Genomic DNA, 19,978 nt, shown 5'->3' on the forward strand with positions numbered 1-19,978 from the left:
CTAGCTGGAATTCCTCGTAGGTCAGGGCAGAAAACAGCCACCTGTCGAATCAAGGACTGGTCCAGGAACAGAATCTCATGTCTCCTCACTCTTTTTTCTTTTTTATACAGATTGCATCTTGCTATTCAAGTCAGGTTGGCATTGAATTTGCAATATTCTTGGCGCAGTTTCCCAAACACTGAGATCACAGGCATATGCCACTAAACACAACAGGCTCTGGATAAGTCTGTCTGTCTGTCTCTCCCTCTCCCCTTCCATCCATCTATCTATCTATTTCATGCTAGGATGTCTCTGTCTATTTCAAGATATGGCTTCTCTGTGTAGCCCTGGCTGTCCTGAAACTCACTCTGTAGACCAGGATTGGCCTCAGACTCACAGAAATTCACCTGCCTTTGCCTCCAAAGTGCTGGAATTAGAGGTGTTGTGCCACCACTGCCAGCTTCAGAAAATTAAAAGAAGAAGAAGAAATACATAACATTAAAAAGAAAATGGGGATGGAGACATGGCTCAGCAATTAAAAGCACTGACTGTTCTTCCAGAGGTCTGGAGTTCAATTTCCAGCAACCACATGGTGGCTCACAACCATATGTAATGGGATTTAATGCTCTCTTCTGATGGGTCTGAAGACAATGATTGTGTAGTCATATACATAAAATAAATAAAAAGAAAGAAGAAAGAGTAAAGAAAAAGAGGATACTGCAAAGTCAAACACTACTACAGTACTGGACAAGCAGACTTTATACTAAGTACTTCCCATATCACAGAACATACCAGAACCATATCCAGGGATTGGCCCTTTGGTTGGAAGGTCTGGGAGCCCCACATTCAGCGCGTTGGGTACCATGTTGTCCAAATGTGGCTTAGGCCCAACAGGATGAGAAGGTGAATGCTTCATGCTGGGCTGCCTCTGCTGCTGCTGCTGCTGTTGCTGCTGCTGCTGGAGAGCACTCACCATTCTTGCCAGCTGAGGGTGCAGCATCCATTAAGAAAGGACCCAAGAGAAATGGACAGATGATAAGCCAGTATCCCAAATTAGCTGTTGAGCCAAAAGGTGTTTCTCACCCAGAGCACTAGGGGAACCTTCTTCACCCACACACCTGCTGTTCTTGCTGCTGGCGCACTGCTTGAGAAATCTTTCTCTGGTTCTGTAGCAACTGCTGTTGTTGCTGCTGCAGGAGAAGCTGACATGCCTATAAAACAATGAGGAAACTGTAACTACCCAAGACTGACTCGGAGAGACTGCATGCTACAACGCAGGTCAGTGTGCCAAAAGTATCCATAACCAAGTTCTTGGTCTATAGTCAAGGTTACCTTCAGGCAAACTGACATATCAACTTTTAATCATAATAATCATCTGTAGAAAAGTTTTAACATCAAGTGACAAAAAAAAAAAAAAAAAAAAAAAAAAAAAAAAAAAAAAGAAGGAAATTAATGCAAAGGAAAAAAGAGAAGCACACAATCTTTTCAGCAACAGAAAGAAAACATGCCACTTACCAACTGAAACTGGGGAATCTGTGGAAGCTGGCTCAGCATGGCAATTTGTTGAGGAGATAACTGGGGCCCCACATTAAAGAGACCTGGATTCAGGCCGCTGTTGGGGAACTGCTTGAGCATTGAGGCAGAAACCTAGTCAGAAGACAGAGGGGATCCTTAGAACTTATTAAAATACCCCCAGCCCCATGAAAAAGACTTGATGGCTCTAAAGCAAGTACTGCCATTGAAAACCATCTTCGAGGAAACTACTCCAGAGTATTAACAATGGCCATCTAGCTCTGGGCTGTGAGGCTATTAAGAACCTTTTAATTCTAAGACTTCCCAATTTCCTGCTATAAAAATGATGAAATTTTAAATCAGGAAAAAAAATCTTTAAGAAAAAAAATGACAATATTGGCTTCTGTCTAGTTGAGAAATCAGAATTGGAAACATGCCATACTACAAGACAGACATGCTAAACTGCTTAGAGCTAATAGATCCATACTAGAAAACACTTATTATATAATACATATGCATACATGTATGTGTGGTTTTGTTTGTTTTTTTGGAGGGGGATACAGAGGGTCTCACTATGAAGTCTTGGATGGCCTCAAACTCACAGAGCTCCTCCTGCCTCTGCCTCCTGAGTGCTGGGACTAAGGACCAGGTATTTGCGTTGATACTTTTGTTCTTGGTGGTGGTATCACTGGGCCACAGAGAACAACTCTGACTCTCCACACAGCACAGGAGTTAAAAGCTTCCTTAGTGTTAATGAGGTGAGGTCATACACGCCTTGTCACAAGTTCTTGGGAAGCAGACTTATCTCTTGAGCTCTGGAATTCTGGGCCATTCTGGCAATATATAGAGTCCCCCATTAAAACCAAACCAAAACAAAAACTGAGTTACAAGCTGAGGCATGTATCTCAATCTCTATCATTTCTAATCTGTATAACTCAGAACAAGTACCTAATTTAACCTCTTAAGATTTTATTTGCCTACCCCCCAAACACGAATAATAAAAGTAGTTAACCATCTAAACCAGCCAATAGAAAGCTCGTTGTGTTGCTTGAGACATTTGAGTTAATCTACAGCACTTAGAAATACGCTTCCAAAGTATTTATTATGTTACATAAGATGTCACATGACAGAAGTCCAGAATTCCCTAGTTCCTCATCCTCAGACTAATACAACTGATTCTGCAACCTTGACCTGATTCCCAACACAAAACCAAGAACAGAAAGTCATTTTCTAGTTGAGTCTAACTAACATCAAGTAAATGTGGTCACCCCTAAACACTTTGTCAAGTGACTTTCTCTAACAAAGCCTGTTATGTTTGTCTAGTGATCACATTTTAACTATTCAACCACAAGCTTAGTACCAATTAGAACCAGCTGTTTCACATTTGCTGCGAGGAGGAGTCAGTGGCAGGCAAGCACTCCATCACTGAGACTCCATCCTGCTTCCATACCCCACAAGGTAATACTGAATCCAGGCAAATGGGTCTCTTACATTCATCTTTATGTAGAGGGCACAACGTAGAAACTCCATAAATGTTTGTTAGACGAACAAACCACCATTATTATTCTCTAATCTTTTTATCTACTTACTGCCACTGTGCTGCCCCAGGGAGCCATGGATGGAGATGCAGAGCCAACTAGATAGAGCTGAGAATCATCTAAGAGGATGAGACTAAAATGTCTGCCTATCCTGAAACGAGCCCATTAATAACTAAGCCAAACAAATGACTTTTTATTTAAAAAATTGTATTTATTTTTATTTCATGTGCACTGGTGTTTTGCTTGAATGCATTTCTGTGTGAGGGTCTCGATGCTTTGGAACTAGAGTGACTGACAGTTGTGAGCTGACATGTGGTTGCTGGGAACTGAACCCTGGTCCTCTGGAAGGGCAGTGAGCACTCCCAACCAACGAGTCATCTCTCCAGTCCCACACACAAATGTCTTAACACTTAACTTTCTTTTCATTAAAAAAAAAAGTTTTTTTTTAATCCTCTGTTGCATGATTTAATTTGTTGTAAAACCGTTAGCTATCTGGTTGTCCTCCCATGCTGCCTTAGTGCTAAGGATGAAATGGCCCTAGAGATGTTAGGCAAGCACTTGATCACTGAGCTCCAAGTCTTTTTTTTTTTTTTTTTGAGGCAGGGTCTCACTGTATAGTCCTGGATGGTATGGAATGAGCTATGTAGATGAGGTTAACCATCCCCACCCCCTTTTTAAATAAATAAGGTCTTTTGGGTTGGGCCTGGCTTGGTAGTACATACTTTTACTTTTAACCCATGGGAGTCTATTTTATGTGTATGTGTGTACATCTGAGCATATAAATGTGCATCATGTGCATACAGGAGCCCAAGAAGGTTAAAAGAGGGTAGCAGATGAGCCCAGGCAACCCTAAGTACCACAGGAGTGCAGTGCTGGAACAATCTTTCCAGCCCTCCCCACTCTCTTCAGATGAAAGCAGAAGCACTGCTTAGTCACTAGTTGGTTCTACACTAGTATAAGCAAAGATCCAAGTCACACACAAAAATGAATTTGCAAGGTTCTTTTATGATCTGCTTACTTCCCCCTCCACGGCTGTGTTCTAATTAGTGTCTCTGTCTCTTTAATTTCACTCCCAGTCTATAGCTCAATTTATTGCTTTCTGTGGAGTATTCCAATCTTACTTTTTTTAGCACCTTGGTCAACATCAAACTGGCCAGTTCCCTATTAGTTTTTGTTTTAGACTAGGACTTCTGTGTAGTCCCAGCTGTCCTGTAACTCACTATGTAGACCTGACTAGAGAGCTGCCTGTCTCTGCCTGACTGTAGGGATTAAAGACATGTGCCAGAGACCACACCTGGGAGTTCTGTATTAATTTCAAGTCACCACTTCTGAACATCCTCAAGGGTGCATGAATATCTTCTCTCTGGCACTCTCTAGTCTAGAACTATCTGATCAAGTCCAAACTTGCTATACATTTGGCCCATCATCTCATTTTTTCCCCATGATTTCAGTCACATCCAGTTTTCCAACCAATTCTACTGTGAGGTTGGTTGCTTCCTCTCCATCTAAGAGATACTGATGATGTTGAGTGTTATCAATCAACTTAAAAACTTGTTTGATCCTCTCTTTGAGCTTCTGAATTCACAGCACAGTATGAGCATACCATGACCATGGGATCTGGCTCCCATCCTAGTCTTATGACAGGTATGTGGAATACACCTTCTACAAATTTCCTATATATCTCATATATACTACATATAGTATATAGTTTCTTCCTTTATTCCCCTTGAGAGGGGATTTCTCTGTGTAGCCCTGGCTGTCCTCAAACTTGCTCTGTAGACGAGGCTGGCTTAGAACTCAGAGATCCACCTGCTTCCTGAGTGCTGGGATTAATTTTGTGAATTCTTTCATATATACTATATAATTTCATTGCCTGAAATCAAAAGAGCCAAAATTAACAACATATTTAAAGATGGTGGGATATAGGAAAGCACACCAACACAAGGCATTCCTATATTTACACTGCACCAGTACACATGCTCCTTAGATCGACAGTTTTAGACTTTAATAGTTTACCCAGGAGGTCTATTTACCCTTGCCTCTTCAGGCTGCAGATACAGTATCTCCTCACAAGAATTACAAAAGGGCCAGAAAGTAAAAAACCACTATGCTCCAACCAAATGGCAGCTCAAACCTAGCATGCAGAGTATTTAAAGTGCAGGTTTGCATATTCCTATTATGGACAGTAAATTATGCAGGATTAAAATCTCTTAGTCTCCAGCTGGGCTGGAGAAAGTGAAGATCTTGCCGCAATCAATAATAGTTTTAACAGGGGGCTGGAGAGATGGCTCAACGGTTAAGAGCACTGGCTGCTCTTCCAGAGGTTCTGAGTTCAATCCCCAGCAACCACATGGTGGCTCACAACCATCTGTAATGGGATCTGATGCCCTCTTCTGGTGTGTCTGAAGACAGCTACAGTGTACTTATAAAATAAATAAATCTTAAAAAAAAAAGAAAGTGTTATAGTGATGATTCTTGTTTGAATTTTAAAAAAAAAAAAAATAGTTTTAACAAAGCATTGCAGGTGCAAAATGACAGAATCTAAAGGCATGACAAAAGTCACCAGACTCTTACTTTCTGAACACTCCAGTGACTGAAGGGAAAGCAACTCTAGAAACAAAGGCTCTAACAACTAGTTCTTCCCTTTTTTTTTTTTTTTTTTTTTCTGGATGTGTTGGGAAAAGAACCTAGGGTCTCAAACATGACTTTTCTATCACACATTCTCAGTCTTATAATAAATGTTAAGTTTCAGCGTTTATGCAAAAGCAAAAACAAACAAACAACAACAAAAGCACCTTCAAACACTTCATTCTAGACAACTAGGTTTAGAAATAATTTAGGATCACACATGGGTCCTACCACTAAGGAGGCTAAGGCAGGAGAATGATAAGGTGAAGGCCAGGCTGCACCATATAGAAACAAAGAAACTAATATTGATGAAGATTTTTGTGTAAGACTCTCTGCAGATTACTTATAACAGCAAAAAATTAGAAACAATTTAATAGCCAATAAAATGGGAAGAGAATGTAAGTAAATCAAGGTAAATGTATCCAATTTTGATAATGACTAGCACTGCCAGGAGTGGTGGTATATTCCTTTAATCCCGGCACTGGGGAGACAGAAGCAGGAGGATCTCTGTGATTTTAAGGCTAGCCTGAGTTATATTAAGACCCAGTCTCAAAACAAAACAAAACCAAAAGAATAAAAAAACAGAAGAATGAGCAATATGGGCTGGGCTGGGATCTAGCTCACTTATGTTATGTACCTAGCACACCCTGGGTTCCATCCTGAGAACCAAGAGAGAGGGTAGAGAATCAATGTGAATGCTATTTGGCAAAAGGGGAAACACTGAGATACAATGCTAACGATGGTGGGTACATAGATGAGCAGCAAGCCTGCAAAAGTCAATGGAATGCATGCAACACCACTGCTGCAACCCCTGCTGCTGTCAAGCTGACTGAGGGACAAAGAGACAGAGTCAAGGAGCAGAGGAGGAAGGAATAACAAGGAAACCTCTGGAGGGCAAGAAGACAAGATTAGTGGAAAAGCAGGGTAAGCTTCAGAGCTTAGCCTGAGAAAGTATCTTGGCTAAGGTGATCTGAAGAAGAAAGTCAAGAAAGTAAAGATTGTGCTGAATGGTAGCCCCAGACAATAGTGTTCTAAGGTATTACTGGTGTTTTGGGGTTACTTGGTTGGAGAGACATAAGGTTAAGTTGGATGAAATCACCAAGAACCCTAAAAGTGGTGTAAACACTACATTGTAGGAGGGTGAGCAAGCCAGGAGAGAATGTGCAGCCAAGGGACAGCATGGTGTACTGTTTTACAGCAGGGCTTCGCAGATCTTTCTGTCATGCTGAAGCAGGCACAAACTATGTGCAGCTAGTAATTTAATGATGATAAAATAATAGCCAAATTTTAAGTGTTCCCCTGCTAGTAGCTACCAGAGTGGACAATGTGGCCATAAAGAGGACCAGTGTGACTTAGACTACAGACATCAACACCTGAATGAAGAAAGTGGGGCAGACAGGCAAGAAGGCCCTGAACTATCCTGAGGGCAGCCTGTTAAGGACTGCATTAGTAGAGATAAATAATACAATAGTCAGAGCCTAGATTACGATTTAAAAAAAAAAAAAAAATTGTGTGTTTGCACACGCAGATGAGTGCCCTTGGGTTTTTGTGAAGGAGCTATCCTCAAGGAGCTTATCAAAGTTTCCCAAAGGTAACTTGGGATTTTGAAGGGAGAATTTACTGAACTGAATGTGGCTGTGATGTGGGAGGGATCATACTTTAGCCTGTGGGTCTTTGGTGTGAACAACTACAGAATAAAAGCATGTATAGCTAGAAGAGATATCTTTGTTTTGTTTTTAAATTTGAACATATCTAGCAGTTTGTGGAACTGAAAAAACATGTCGACAGCAGGCACAATTTTGTAACTCTCAATGTTAAGGTCACCGAAAGAGATGAGGTCTAGTGGTGGCTATATGCTATGAGAGGGTTGAGAACTGAGCACCAGGACAGGTTGATGATCAGTACGGGGCAGTGAGAGAAAGGCAGAGAACCACTGTAAGGTGCTTGAGAGCCAAGCAACCTAAGTGTTTCAGAGGAGGATGGGATGTCATACAAAGATAGGAGATGACCTGTCCAAGTGGGTTTGACCTCCACTGCCACTGCTTTGCCTGTGCCTTTGAGCTAGTCCTGTTCTCTAAAGGCCTGGTAACTCCACCATGTAAACATACTCCATCTTACTGCCATAGTGCCATCTTGCAGACTTTTCTGCCATCCCTGGAAAACCCTGCTTAACATTCTATTGTCTACAGTAAAAACCACAGCACAAAAACAACCCAGTGAAGTGTGGAAGGGAGAACAAGGCGGGACAGACAGGATAGAGATGGACATACAGCTGGGGTTCAGTTCCCAGTACAAAGGTCATGGTGGTCTGTAATTGGAGTTCAAAAGGATTTGATACTCTCCTCTGGCACCCATGGGCACTGTACATGCACACATGCATGCAAAATATGTGTATTTTGTAATATTAAATTAACTTAAATGTAGTATATACATACTAAAAGAAAACTACCTATGGCTGAGCAGGCCCCAAATCCCAGGAACTGTCGTAACAGAGGGAGGGAGACCTTTAAAAGTAGCCGCCCAGATCATAGTTATAATAAGCTGACAAAACGGGCCTACAGGACGAGATCCGAACTCCTGAACAATGCAAACATAGTTTTCGCCACATTCTGTTCCTAATTCCCTGTCTATTTTCTTCTCATCCCATTGATAAACACATTCATCTCTACCAACCTGTTCACACTAGTTTATTCAAACCAAAAGCCTTTCCTCATGCCAAGAACCAGCAATTGCTGCCCGGTGTGAGGCTTCTGTCGCTTAGAAGGCCTCTTTAATGTGGTCATGCATAGAAAATTTGAACTTATTCTTCAAGACCCAGTTTAAATGTCACTGCTAGTGATACTTGTAACATCTAATCAGATGAAATGTCACCTTGGTCCCAAATTTTGTTGACCATCTATGACATTTTTCGCACTAACTGCTGCTTTTGCTTCAGAGTCCTGTCATACTGGCCTCTTCATCAGCTCTTGGGCTCTCTCAGAGTAGAAGCCAATCAGTATTTTAGCATATAGCTCCTCAGTTCTATAGAAAAACGCAGAATCTCACAATTCTGTTTATCTTCAGGCAAATACTTGAGGGTAAACTGTTTTTGAACACTGTCACCTTAGAATTTATGAACTGCTTTTAATTAGTTACAATAAAAACAATATATTAGACAATTAGTTGTTGCAAAGCATATACTTTGTGTTCTTGATGCAATTTAAAAAGGGAACTGAAATTCTGTTCTGATAATCTTGCACTTGGCACCTGGATCTGTCAAATGTCCAACTGTAACCAATCCTTTCTTGTACATCTACCAGGCAGTAATAATGGACCGTTACCCGAACGGTCTTCTAACTCTGAAAGGTAGGAACACAAATTTCTTACCTGGGGGGAGATAAACTGGGGAGGCACTTGCGCCCGGAGACCAGGAGAAGAACTCAGTGGCTGCACTGGAGTGTGCAGGCCTCTTGACTGTGCTGTGCTGTTTCCAAACAAACCATGACTGCCGCCCTGCAGAGAGAAGAGCCCCAGTCAGAACACCTTATCAATTAAAAAAGGCGATTAAGCAGTAGCTCTCCTTTCTACTCCTAAGAATGAAGTTCTCTACTGCATGGGATGACAGCATTCATTTCAGAACCGAGGAGCTCTGTGTGGTGGGATGTTGGGGGACAGCTACTCAAACTGAGTCACAGGCAGATCATTTTTTTACAGGAGGTCTGATAAAGTTTATAAACTGACAGGGCCAAATTTAACAAAATGTTACAGGTAGTGTTATATTCCTTGTGAATGACAGGAATTGGCTGTGCAAGGTTTCTAGATTGCTTTTTTGAGACGGTCTCATTCTGTGTCAGCTGAGGTGGGCTTCTTAAGTGTTGGGATTACAGGCATGTGCAACCACACCTGGCTTAAGACTTTTTATAAGACTGGGTTTATCAAATTTAATATAAGACTTTATAATATGAGATCTATTTTAAAGGAACCTGGGTAAAAACACATACCATAACCAAACTATCAGTGTAAAGTAACATGGGTATCACTTTCTTCTAGTAGTTGGCTTAACCGATCATAGGACCCCGATCTAGCTGCATATCCTTCCCTGTCTTGAATCTGTTGGTTTTCTTTGCTAATTGAGAAAATGTTCATCAACCTCACATCAAAATTAGAAGGATATATTACATATCATTCTAGGTTATGGAAATAACATTACTCACCTGTAACTTCTCATTAAAAAGTATAATTATCAGCTTAGTTATATATATGTATATGTGTGTATGTATATATATATATATATATATATATATATATATATATATAATTTTTTAAAAGCTTAATTCCACGATTCCCAATGTGTCACTGAGCTCATCTCTAATCTTCCAGTGAGAGCAGGGGAAGCTAGGTCCTAGGGCCCCACACCTTTCCGATTTGTTTCTAGCTAAGGAAAGTTCTTCAGTAAAGAACTTGTCACTGTTTCCTCTGTCTGAGGACTGCCCTCACTCCCAAACCGTCCCACAAAGTATCTCAGGCTGGCACTGGAGGCATGCGCCATCTATCACACCTGGCATCCTGAAGTTCTCTATGCTATGTACTCTTGGCCTATTCAAGGCTTGAATTAAAGAGCCCATCAAGGGAATCTTCTCCCATTCCTCCTTCTTCTCACCCATGTATGAAGTGACTGAATTCCCTTCTGTGCTAACAGAACTCCAGAAGGAACTCTGCTGATGTCCACTAAAACCACGATTCAGTCATTCTCTGTTTTTTAAAGATTTATTTATTTTATGTGAGTACATTGTAGCTGTCTTCAGACATACCAGAAGAAGGCATCTAATCCCATTACAGATGGTGGTGAGCCACCATGTGATTCTAGGAATTTAACTCAGGACCTCTGGAAGAGCAGTGAGTACTCTTAACTGCTGAGCCATCTCTCCAGCCCTCTCTATTGTTTTTTCCCCCCTTTTTCCCTGTACCAGTTTAATCCTTCCTTTTGGTATTCTCAGAACTCCATAAAGCCTTGGTCTACAGGATGCACAGATCATTTGCACACATCTATGACCCAACAACCATTCATTTGAAAACATCCCACAAAACATTTTCAAAGACAATTCATTTGTAAGCTGAGGTTATTGTTCCCAGTTTAACACTGGGACAGGTTGATCTTAAATAATTTACATAGCACCATTAAGTTCCAGAACACTGAAGATACTGTGATGGCTTTAATGATTCAAAATTAGATTAAGAGACTGCTGGAAGCAAATTAATGAACTTAAAAAGCACTAAAACTAAAAATGATTACAAACAAAAAGTAGGAATGGCAATTAAAAAATATATATCATAAAAAGACTGAAGATCTACCGCAGATTCATTTTCCCAAGGGCTGTTTAACTTACGTCACTGCACACAGTTTAGAGTCATTTTTATTTTATCCTTGGATTTTCGAGACAGGGTTTCTCTGTGTTAACTCTGGTTGTCCTGGAACTCACTCTGTAGAGCAGGCTGGCCTTGAACTGAGAGATCCACCCCTGTGAGCTACCATACCTAGCTAGAGTTATTTTAGATTTCAGCCTTCCCTTTGAGAAGAAAATTCTCAGCTTCCTGCCAAAATTCAAGGGTGTTTGGAGCCACAACATAGCATTCTGATGTTTTCGAAGTTACTACCAGCAAGCCAACAGCAGTCTATGCAAATGCTTTACTGCTGCCCTAATATGGTGTTCATTTCTTGGCTCAAGTTGGCTGAAGGCCAATATGTGGTCTTCAGAAACATTAGACCTAGGAATTATGAAGACCATGACTCAAAGGCTGTACACATGCCAATATCTAACTATTGTTCAAGCTTTTCAGGTATATGTGGAAGTTCTAAGATGACCTGTGTCTATGTCCTAATTATTGGGGATATATGTCCCAACCTTAGGGTTTAACTTAGAAAATAATATAAATTTAAAATAAAAAGAGAACTGATTGAAATGTTCTGTAAGTTGGCAAAAAACTATTATTATTTCTTATTATTAGAAACAGAATCCCACATTACAGCCAAGCAGGCTTCAAACTCCTGACTCCTGATCTGACTGCCTTGGCCTCTCAAGTACTGGGATTAAAGGTGTACTACCATGTCTGGCTTAAGTTTTATCTTTTAATTATGAAGTAAATTTAATGAACTCTGTATGATAACAGTTTGAAACAGTTAGAACCTATTGGGTAGGACATATGCACCAACTTAATATCAATGGACTTTGCAGTAATCTACCCATTACAGAGACAATGAGGAATTGTCTTTCTTTAGAAAGTCCAATGCCAACGTGTTGGCTGATCTATTAAACTTAGTTTACCCACTGATAATAGCATTAGGTACTTATGCAAGCCTGGAACCACATTTGCATTTTATATTTTCTATACCTCTAAAATAAGCATTCTCAAACCATTATTTTTCTCTGTTCATGTAAGCAATACATACCTACCCTATTTAGGAAACTACAAACAAGTAAACAAACACACAAAATGCTGAAATTAAAGGAAGAAAACAGAAAAACTGCCTTATGATCCCCAATCCAGAGATAACTAATCTGGATATATGGACATAGCATAATCTATTTTAACCTGCATATGAAAGGCCATATACAGCTTGACTATGGTCTAAGTGGCCCTGCTTTACCTGAACCTTTAATGATCCTGTGAAAGTCACCACATGAAGAGAATGGATTCAACCATACACTGTATAATTCATGTTTGGGGCTTGTCCTTAGGTGAAAGGCACAGTGGCGAGTGAGAAGGCAAAGAACTAGAGCTAGGGCCACACCACATTTGGGAGCTGTCCCAGTTCCTGTTTTCTTTTTGTTGTTGTTGTTGTTGTTGTTGTTCCACGAAACTACAATAGCCCCTAGTGGCCTTGTTATGTCTCCTCAGGCTTGTAAGAGTGAATATGCATCATCACCTGATCGGCCCTGTCAGTTCTGATGCTACTGTGTGGCCCTTGCTTGGAGGACTACTTTTGGTAACCACCAATGCTTGAGCAATAGTTACTCTTCAAAGCCTCACTATTGAAGATCTTTTTCTCTACAAAAATGCTGTGGTCTAATTTCTAAAGGAGACTCTCAACTTCTCAGCCCCAAGAAGCTAGATTTTTAAATTCTGTAACTCTTAAATCTTTATTTATTCTTACTGGTTTTACTACTGATTTTTGATTAGCAGATATACTAAATTAAAGAGACTCCTGAAATACTTATTATATATGCTAATGGATTTAAAATATTTACTTCTAGTTTATATATATGAATAGTCTGGGCTTCGTGGGTACGTCTGGTAACTGCAGGAGCTAGAAGAGGGTGTCTGATCCCCTGGAACAGGAGTTAGAGGAGGCTGTGAACTGCTACATAGGTGCTGAACAAACCCAGGGTCCTCTACAAGAACAGCAGTGCCCTTAATCGCTTGCTGTGTCATCTGTCCATCCAAATATATGATCCAATATTAAACACGGCAAACAGATAACTAGATTATATACTATAAGAGTGTCACTTATATTTTCCTAAGTCAGCTATAACCAAAAATGAGAAGATAAAAGAAACAGATTTAAAGCAAAATCCATGTTGAGAAACATGAAGAGAGATGGGTTCTATGGGCTGAAAGATGTAAAAACCTACACTTGATATCATTCTGTGCATTCAGTAATCAACGAGTTTCCCAAGACAGACAAATGATGCAATAAACTGAAGACCAGGGCCAAGGTGAGGCCACAGCCAAGCAATTACAAATCTGAGAGGCCTCCTTACTTGTCTAGCAGCGAAGTTTTGGGGGTTGAGCCCTGTGCCGATTGCTCCAAGGCTGACGTTGGGTAGTGTGGAACCAGAGGGAGACAGCTTGTAGCTGGGAGAAGGGGAGAAGGGAGAGCAGGGAGCCTCATCCCCAAGGCACCCATCTTGATTGGAGAAAGGCAAAGTCAGCTGAAAGGTAGTAGGAGTTAGCCAATCACAATGAGTGTTGGTTAGTGAAGCAACAGAATGCAAGAAGGGAAAGAGAGACACACTAGGAATAAACAAAGCAAGAGTGGATTAGCAATAACCCAGGAGGAAATGTGGATCTGATAATAATCATCACACATTGCCCAGCAGACACCATCTGTCAACCTCTTCCACAGAGACTTTCTCTTCCACTAAGTTAGTAACCCAGTCATCCACTGCACCAGAACAAGGGTTGCCAGACACTGTTTATAAGTCTAATACCCACTACTCTGAAGCAGAAGCCAGGCAATCTTCCTATATGCCTGTCACCTAGACTGGCAGCAATGCTATTGGCCCAAATGTCCACGTTTTGGTTTTAAATGTCTTGGGGAGGGGCCCAGGAGCACTATAAAATAGTATTCTGAATCAATAAATAGTTTCATCAGAAATGTTAAAAATGAGAACAAGTGAGTAAAAATTACTTGCTTCAATCAGGAGTGAGAATATGATTTACCTGAACACAAGCCACTAGGGAAGTAGGAAAGATGGGAGAGCCTTTCCAGACCCAGTACCACGCTCACAGAAGATAGGAATGTTCAAAGTCCAGATTTTGTCTGTAGCTGGCACAGCAGTAGGAACAAGAAGACTGCAGAGTAAGCGTATCTCTAAAGTTTCTTCTCCATGTTTTAACTGCCCCATGATCTTCCCCCAAAACTTAAGAGGTCCATCACAAAAACATTTAGGACAAGTGGCTCTCGTTCCTGCCCAATCCCCTGTTGATATCAGCTATTTTCATGTCCCCACGTTAATATAGGGGATATTCGTGTTCTACTTTGGGTTTGTAAGTTTATGCTTTCTCTAGAGTTAGCTATCAGAAGACAAATAAGAACACAGTGATTCTCATAAACTTTTATTTTAAACAAAGCATTAAACTCACCTTCTCAAAATAAGGCCCACTGTCTGTGGTTCCCAAGTCTTTGGAATTAGGTGGACGGAACCCAGGTCGATCCTTCCTCATGATATCATTAAAGTCCCCGAGATTCATTGTTCTCTTGTCCACATCAAATTTCTTATCTGAAAGGACATAAATAAAAACTTCAGGAATCAATGTCTCCCTCAAGAGCCACATATAAACTAGCCCATCTGTTCTCGGGGTCCTGGGGACAAATCCCCTCTACTCTTTGGAACGAGACTAGGAAGAGTTCTCACTGGTTCAGAGTGCTTGTTCTGTTCCTGGAGCACATGAGACCATTTTTCAAAAATTAAATATATATATCTGCTGTGTACCATGGAACACTTGAGCTACTTGAGGCAAAACTGATTAAACAAATATTTAGATTAAAATTGATGTCCTGGGTGAATACATCTTGCTCATAAAATCAAATGTTCCCAGTGAGAAACCTATCTGTTTTGCTTTGTTAGCACCTGTTAGATACATTGTTAGAGTTTGAAAGCAATTATGGGGAATGGAAAGATCAGAGGCACTCCTGTTGCTCCAAAATTTAAAGCTTAAGAATTTAACACAGTTGAGCGTGTCTCCAGTACCTGCTCAGCTTAAACTGCATGTGTGACGCCACTCTCTTCTCTCTGCATACATGATGACTATTTCCTCCTCTCTTCTTTAGCCCTATAAATCTGTTACATGATGACATGACTGGGTTGTAGCTCAAATTACACATAACCACTGCTACCCAGGCTTGTTTTCTCTTACTCTTAGTTTGATTTTTTTTATGTTCTTAGGGTGAGCAAAAGCAATGCTAAGAAAGATCTCACAGATGAAGGGCTGATCCTGCATCTGTTCCAGTCACAAAGGTAAAGTATGTCAATGATGAAAACCTTGGGGTACAGAATTAACTTTATGGCCTAGTTACCAGTGTCAGACATATTAAATAACCTGAATGTAGCTCCTAGTATTTGGGAAAAAAGTCTGGACTTTTTATGCAGTAGCCAGTGCAGGTAGAACAAGGTTGGCTCTTGAGGTGGACACTCCCTCTTCACAGTTAAACAGTTCACCTAGCATTTAACATTCCTTTCCATTCTCCTGGCTCTTCAGTCACTTGAACTGTCAACCTCTATACTGTGTAGTGCATGATATCTTATACGAAATAAAGCTTTTAGTAAATGTCTATCGATCTGATCACCTCAACCCAAGCAGGGTAGGAGATTCCCACAGGCCTGTCATAGGCATGGAATCACCCCATTCCTATTTGTGGAGAGATACACACCTACAGATAAATCCATTTTGCTGCTTGGGTTATCCTCAGTTTGACTCTAAACAAAACAAAGCAAACACAAGTGAGAACAATTAAAATGCACATTTTTCAATAAGAGACGAGGTGCTACTGTTTATGTGAGAACCACATCTGACTAGAGGCACTCCACAAGACCCTTTGCATTGAGCTTGAAACTGGAGCGAAGGCTGTAACATTTGTGCAATCACAATATGATGGCCCTCCATGGCTAATTAAATGTCTAGCATTCAGTTCCCCATGTAAGCAACATCAGTACAGCTATGGACAGGACTAGTTCAACAGCTGCCTGGAGAAATAAACTCATTCTTAAGTGTGCATGGACAAACTCCACAAGCGGTACCTATGATGAGGACATTTTAAAATGTGTCAGTGAGCAAATCTTCAACTGTGTAGCCAAGCTAAATCATTTGTCTTTTGGCAACCATAACTAGGTGTTCTCACAGTGTTCCCAAGAGATAAGGAAAGTAAAGATTCAGCATAAACTATTATCTACATAATGAATCCCAGCATAGTTATTCTGATTATTTTTCTTTTTAAATGTGATGATGAAAACACTAGTAACAAGTGTCCACTAAAGTGTCTTTTTTGTTCTCACCTTTCCAAGAGAAAGGATGCAAAGACAATTCACTTTTAATATTGGAATATATCACTTAATAAAATAATAAAAACAGAAATACTGTTTAGCTCAGAGGGCCAACAACATTGTTTAACCCATACCTAGATCTGTGATTTTGTACTGTATGTGGCAGTGGTCTGTAAGTTTGTACTATATAATTTGAGATATGTTTTATATAAAGAAAAACAAAACTTACCAGCAATCCCATATTTGAAAACTGTTTGGCAAGAGGATTCATCCACGAATCATTGTTTCCTTTTAGCGAGCACTACGGAAATGAAATGTGACTTCAGTAACAGAGCTCACCACAACCTCCCGAACTATAAACTACACTGAAAATGCAAAACTAAGAGTTCACTTTCTGAACCTGATAGCTTTGTCATTTTTGATATTTTATCTGTTACTTTAGATGACTAGTAAGCCCTAGGTCCAGTCATGCCTTTACTCCTACTTATCCCCACGAACTGGAAAAACACAATTTACTTTTACATGGAAAGCATGACTTCAGAATGTGTAAGATGTCTACATGCCTCCTCTACTGTCTGCAGTAGGACACTCGCTTTCCTGTGGCCCCAGGAGGCCTGGAACAGGGGAAGAATTGCTACTGGTGCACGTGGTTTGGAAAGGAGCCTATTTTAGCTGGACACCACTCTCTGTGAGGGGGCAACGTGGAATGCATCCAGAGAGCTCTTCATGGCTCCCAGCATGAAGGTCATCAGTTCTCAGTGGGAAAGACGCCTGGAGGAAGACACTATCCTTGAACTCTGGGACAGTAGAAGGCAGAGATTAAGGGGATGTGGGCTGGGCTTTGTGGAGCTATGCATTCTATAGGTAAAAATTCCACGTGCTATGATATACATACTTGTTATTATTGTGGGTGTGAGTTGAGACAGGATGTCCTCGCTCACTAAAGCCTAGAGATCCTTCTGCCTCTGACAGAAGGTTGTGATTACATGAGCCACCACAACCAGTTTGCTTGTGCGCTTGCTCTCTCTCTCTCCATAAAAAAATGTATATTATAATATTATAATACATGTTTATAACATTATACATTATATTAGATGTTATATTATAATATTTTATGTGTAATACTGTATATAATTATAAATAACTATATTAATTATATAATATATAAATTAATATATATTAAAGTGACAGGATACCCATATTTAGCTAAGATTAAAAGAGTCCTACTGGAAAGCAGGAGAGATAGTGAGTTTATTAGTGCAGAGATTTCAGCTTTAGAAGGAAACAAACTGCACGTGAGCATACTCAATGGCATTGACCTGCATATTTAAAAGTGATTAAGATGACCATTTTTACATTATGTATATTTTATCACATTAAAAAAACACCGTCCTTAGTACTGAAGGTCAGAACCACTGACATTGAAATTGAAACATTGAACTTCCAATTAAGTAAATCTTGTTTGCCACCTGAGTTGGAAAAATTCAATAAGGATCTTTTACTCAATTAATTTCGATCCACTGCTAATTTGTAAATGACCAAAAGATTGCCAAAGCAGGGCAGACAACATGACAGGCCCAAGATGCTGAGCAGTGTAGTAAGATTTCTTTAGTGACTAGAGAAAGGAAAGGCATGCCCTTAGGGAAGGGGAAACCCAGGCAGAACTGCTTTAACCAATGTCTCTACCAGAAAACTGTTCTACCCTACAGAAGAAATTAGGGTACTGAAACCTACAGCTTCAAGACACAGAGTGATGGTCAGGTGAGGATCTTCTGAGAGTGTATCAGGGATCTGAAGCCTGGGAGGATTAGAAAACATTTCACAGGGCAGGGTTTTCAGGTTGAAATTAAGCATACAGGTGTGTGTTCCTTTTTTCTACTGTGTGTGTGTTTGGGGGGAGGGGAGACAGAGACAGAGAAAGTAAGAGTGAAAAGAAGAATCTGTCAAGACAGTAGTTGAGGTATAAAAATCAAGGCTACAGATGAAATAAATAAATACTAGAATTCTATGTAAAAGCAGCAGTATAGTGCTTGCCTAGCATTTTCAGGGCTCTGGGCTCCATCCGGAGAAATGTAAAATAAGTAATAAACCATGACATTCCAAGAGAAAACTTGTTATAAGGAAAGCGAGGAGTCTGGAAAGCATAGCCTGGCCCAGGATGTGAGGAAAGAATCTAGTTAAAGCAGTGCTAAAAGTGGGGCTTTCACTTTACTGGGCTCTGGGCCTTGGGATGAATCAGGTTAAAAAAAAAAATCAAGATCTGCAGATGCCCACTGGGAAAGCCTGTACTATTTGGTGTCTTTTTTACATTTTCTTTAAGATAGATAGATAGACAGACAGATTTATTTATTTATTTGTTTGTTTGTTTGTTTATTTATTTAAAGCACACTGTGGCTGTCTTCAGACACACCAGAAGAGGGCATCAGATCTCATTACAGATGATTGTGAGCTACCATGTGGTTGCTGGGATTTGAACTCAGGACCTCTGGAAGAGCAGTCAGTGCTCTTAACCGCTGAGCCATCTCTCCAGCCCATATTTTTTACAGTTACATGGAGATTTGCCTATAGGACTTCTTTGTCTTTAAATCAAAAGCATAAGGCATTTTAAAAGCAGGTCTCAGGAATGGCTTAAAATAAATTATAACATGGAAACCTAAACTCAATTACCTCCATCTTACAAATTTCATTTTACCTGTAGTGCCACTTCTAATAGTTCAAGATGTATGTCTAGGTCATGGGATTAGGGTTAGGGGACACAAGGGAAGTAGTTACTGATTTGTAAGGAAATATTGTGACTCCAGCTGCCTCATTTCCTCCATGAACAGAGTCTCAGTTTTACCATATAGAAATGAGTAAGCGAACTGAAGCCTTGAAGCACTCACTACCTTCATTTGTTTCTTTCCTCCTTGTCCCCAGCTTGCTGAGTTGTGGGAGGAAGTGCTTCCCTGAGAGCCAGTGGTGTTCCAGACTCCTCCGTCATCCTCCTCTTCCCAGCTAGGATGGCGAGCTCCTGTGACTGGTCCGTCACTTTCCCCCCAGCCGTCTTGCATAGATTTGGAATCTTTAAGGAAAGAGTGAATCAATTCATTGCAGTAAATACATATAACAAACAGATTTCTTGAAAATGCAACATTTTAATATCTTTGCAGTTTTGTCTGCTCCATCTACATGCAAGGCAAATGCATTACTCATACTTAGAGAGCAGACAACAGACCTTACAACCAAGATCTTTGTACTGCTCTTATGATTCTTCCTGGAACCAAGGAGATAGTAATTTTAAAACTCAAATATCTCATCCCTATTCTAAGATGCTTTAGGTGGTGATGCATACCTGCAATCCAGGCACTTGGGAAACTCAGGCAGGAAGAATACCATTAATTTGAGGCCAGTATCAAGTATTTCAGACACTATCCCAAACAAATCAACAAAAATTGTGTGTGAAAAAAAATTGTGTGTGTGTATGTGGATAGGAGTGAATATGAATTTTGCATTTCATAAATAAGAAAATGGTTGCCCTTAGTGAGCAGAGCAGCTGAATGTCAAGTCTTTCTTTACACTACCCAATGTAGGTATTTCAAA

At 40.3% G+C, this 19,978-nt stretch overlaps 1 protein-coding gene across 3 annotated transcripts in view; it reads right to left on the reverse strand.

The window, feature by feature from the left end:
* Positions 1–19,978, reverse strand: part of TNRC6B (trinucleotide repeat containing adaptor 6B) — a 205,105-nt gene that overhangs the window by 20,585 nt on the left and 164,542 nt on the right. For all 3 annotated transcript variants that reach the window (XM_080939805.1, XM_080939806.1, XM_080939804.1), the window contains 8 exons: positions 19,285–19,460; positions 16,629–16,700; positions 15,790–15,835; positions 14,502–14,638; positions 9,024–9,149; positions 1,495–1,626; positions 1,098–1,190; positions 772–964 (listed from right to left, as the gene is read on the reverse strand). In XM_080939805.1, coding sequence (XP_080795931.1) covers positions 772–964; positions 1,098–1,190; positions 1,495–1,626; positions 9,024–9,149; positions 14,502–14,638; positions 15,790–15,835; positions 16,629–16,700; positions 19,285–19,460 — 975 coding nt within the window. The remainder of the gene's footprint in view (positions 1–771; positions 965–1,097; positions 1,191–1,494; positions 1,627–9,023; positions 9,150–14,501; positions 14,639–15,789; positions 15,836–16,628; positions 16,701–19,284; positions 19,461–19,978) is intronic.

Source organism: Micromys minutus (assembly GCF_963924665.1).
Source record: "Micromys minutus genome assembly, chromosome: 27".
Classification (NCBI taxonomy): Eukaryota; Metazoa; Chordata; class Mammalia; order Rodentia; family Muridae; genus Micromys; species Micromys minutus.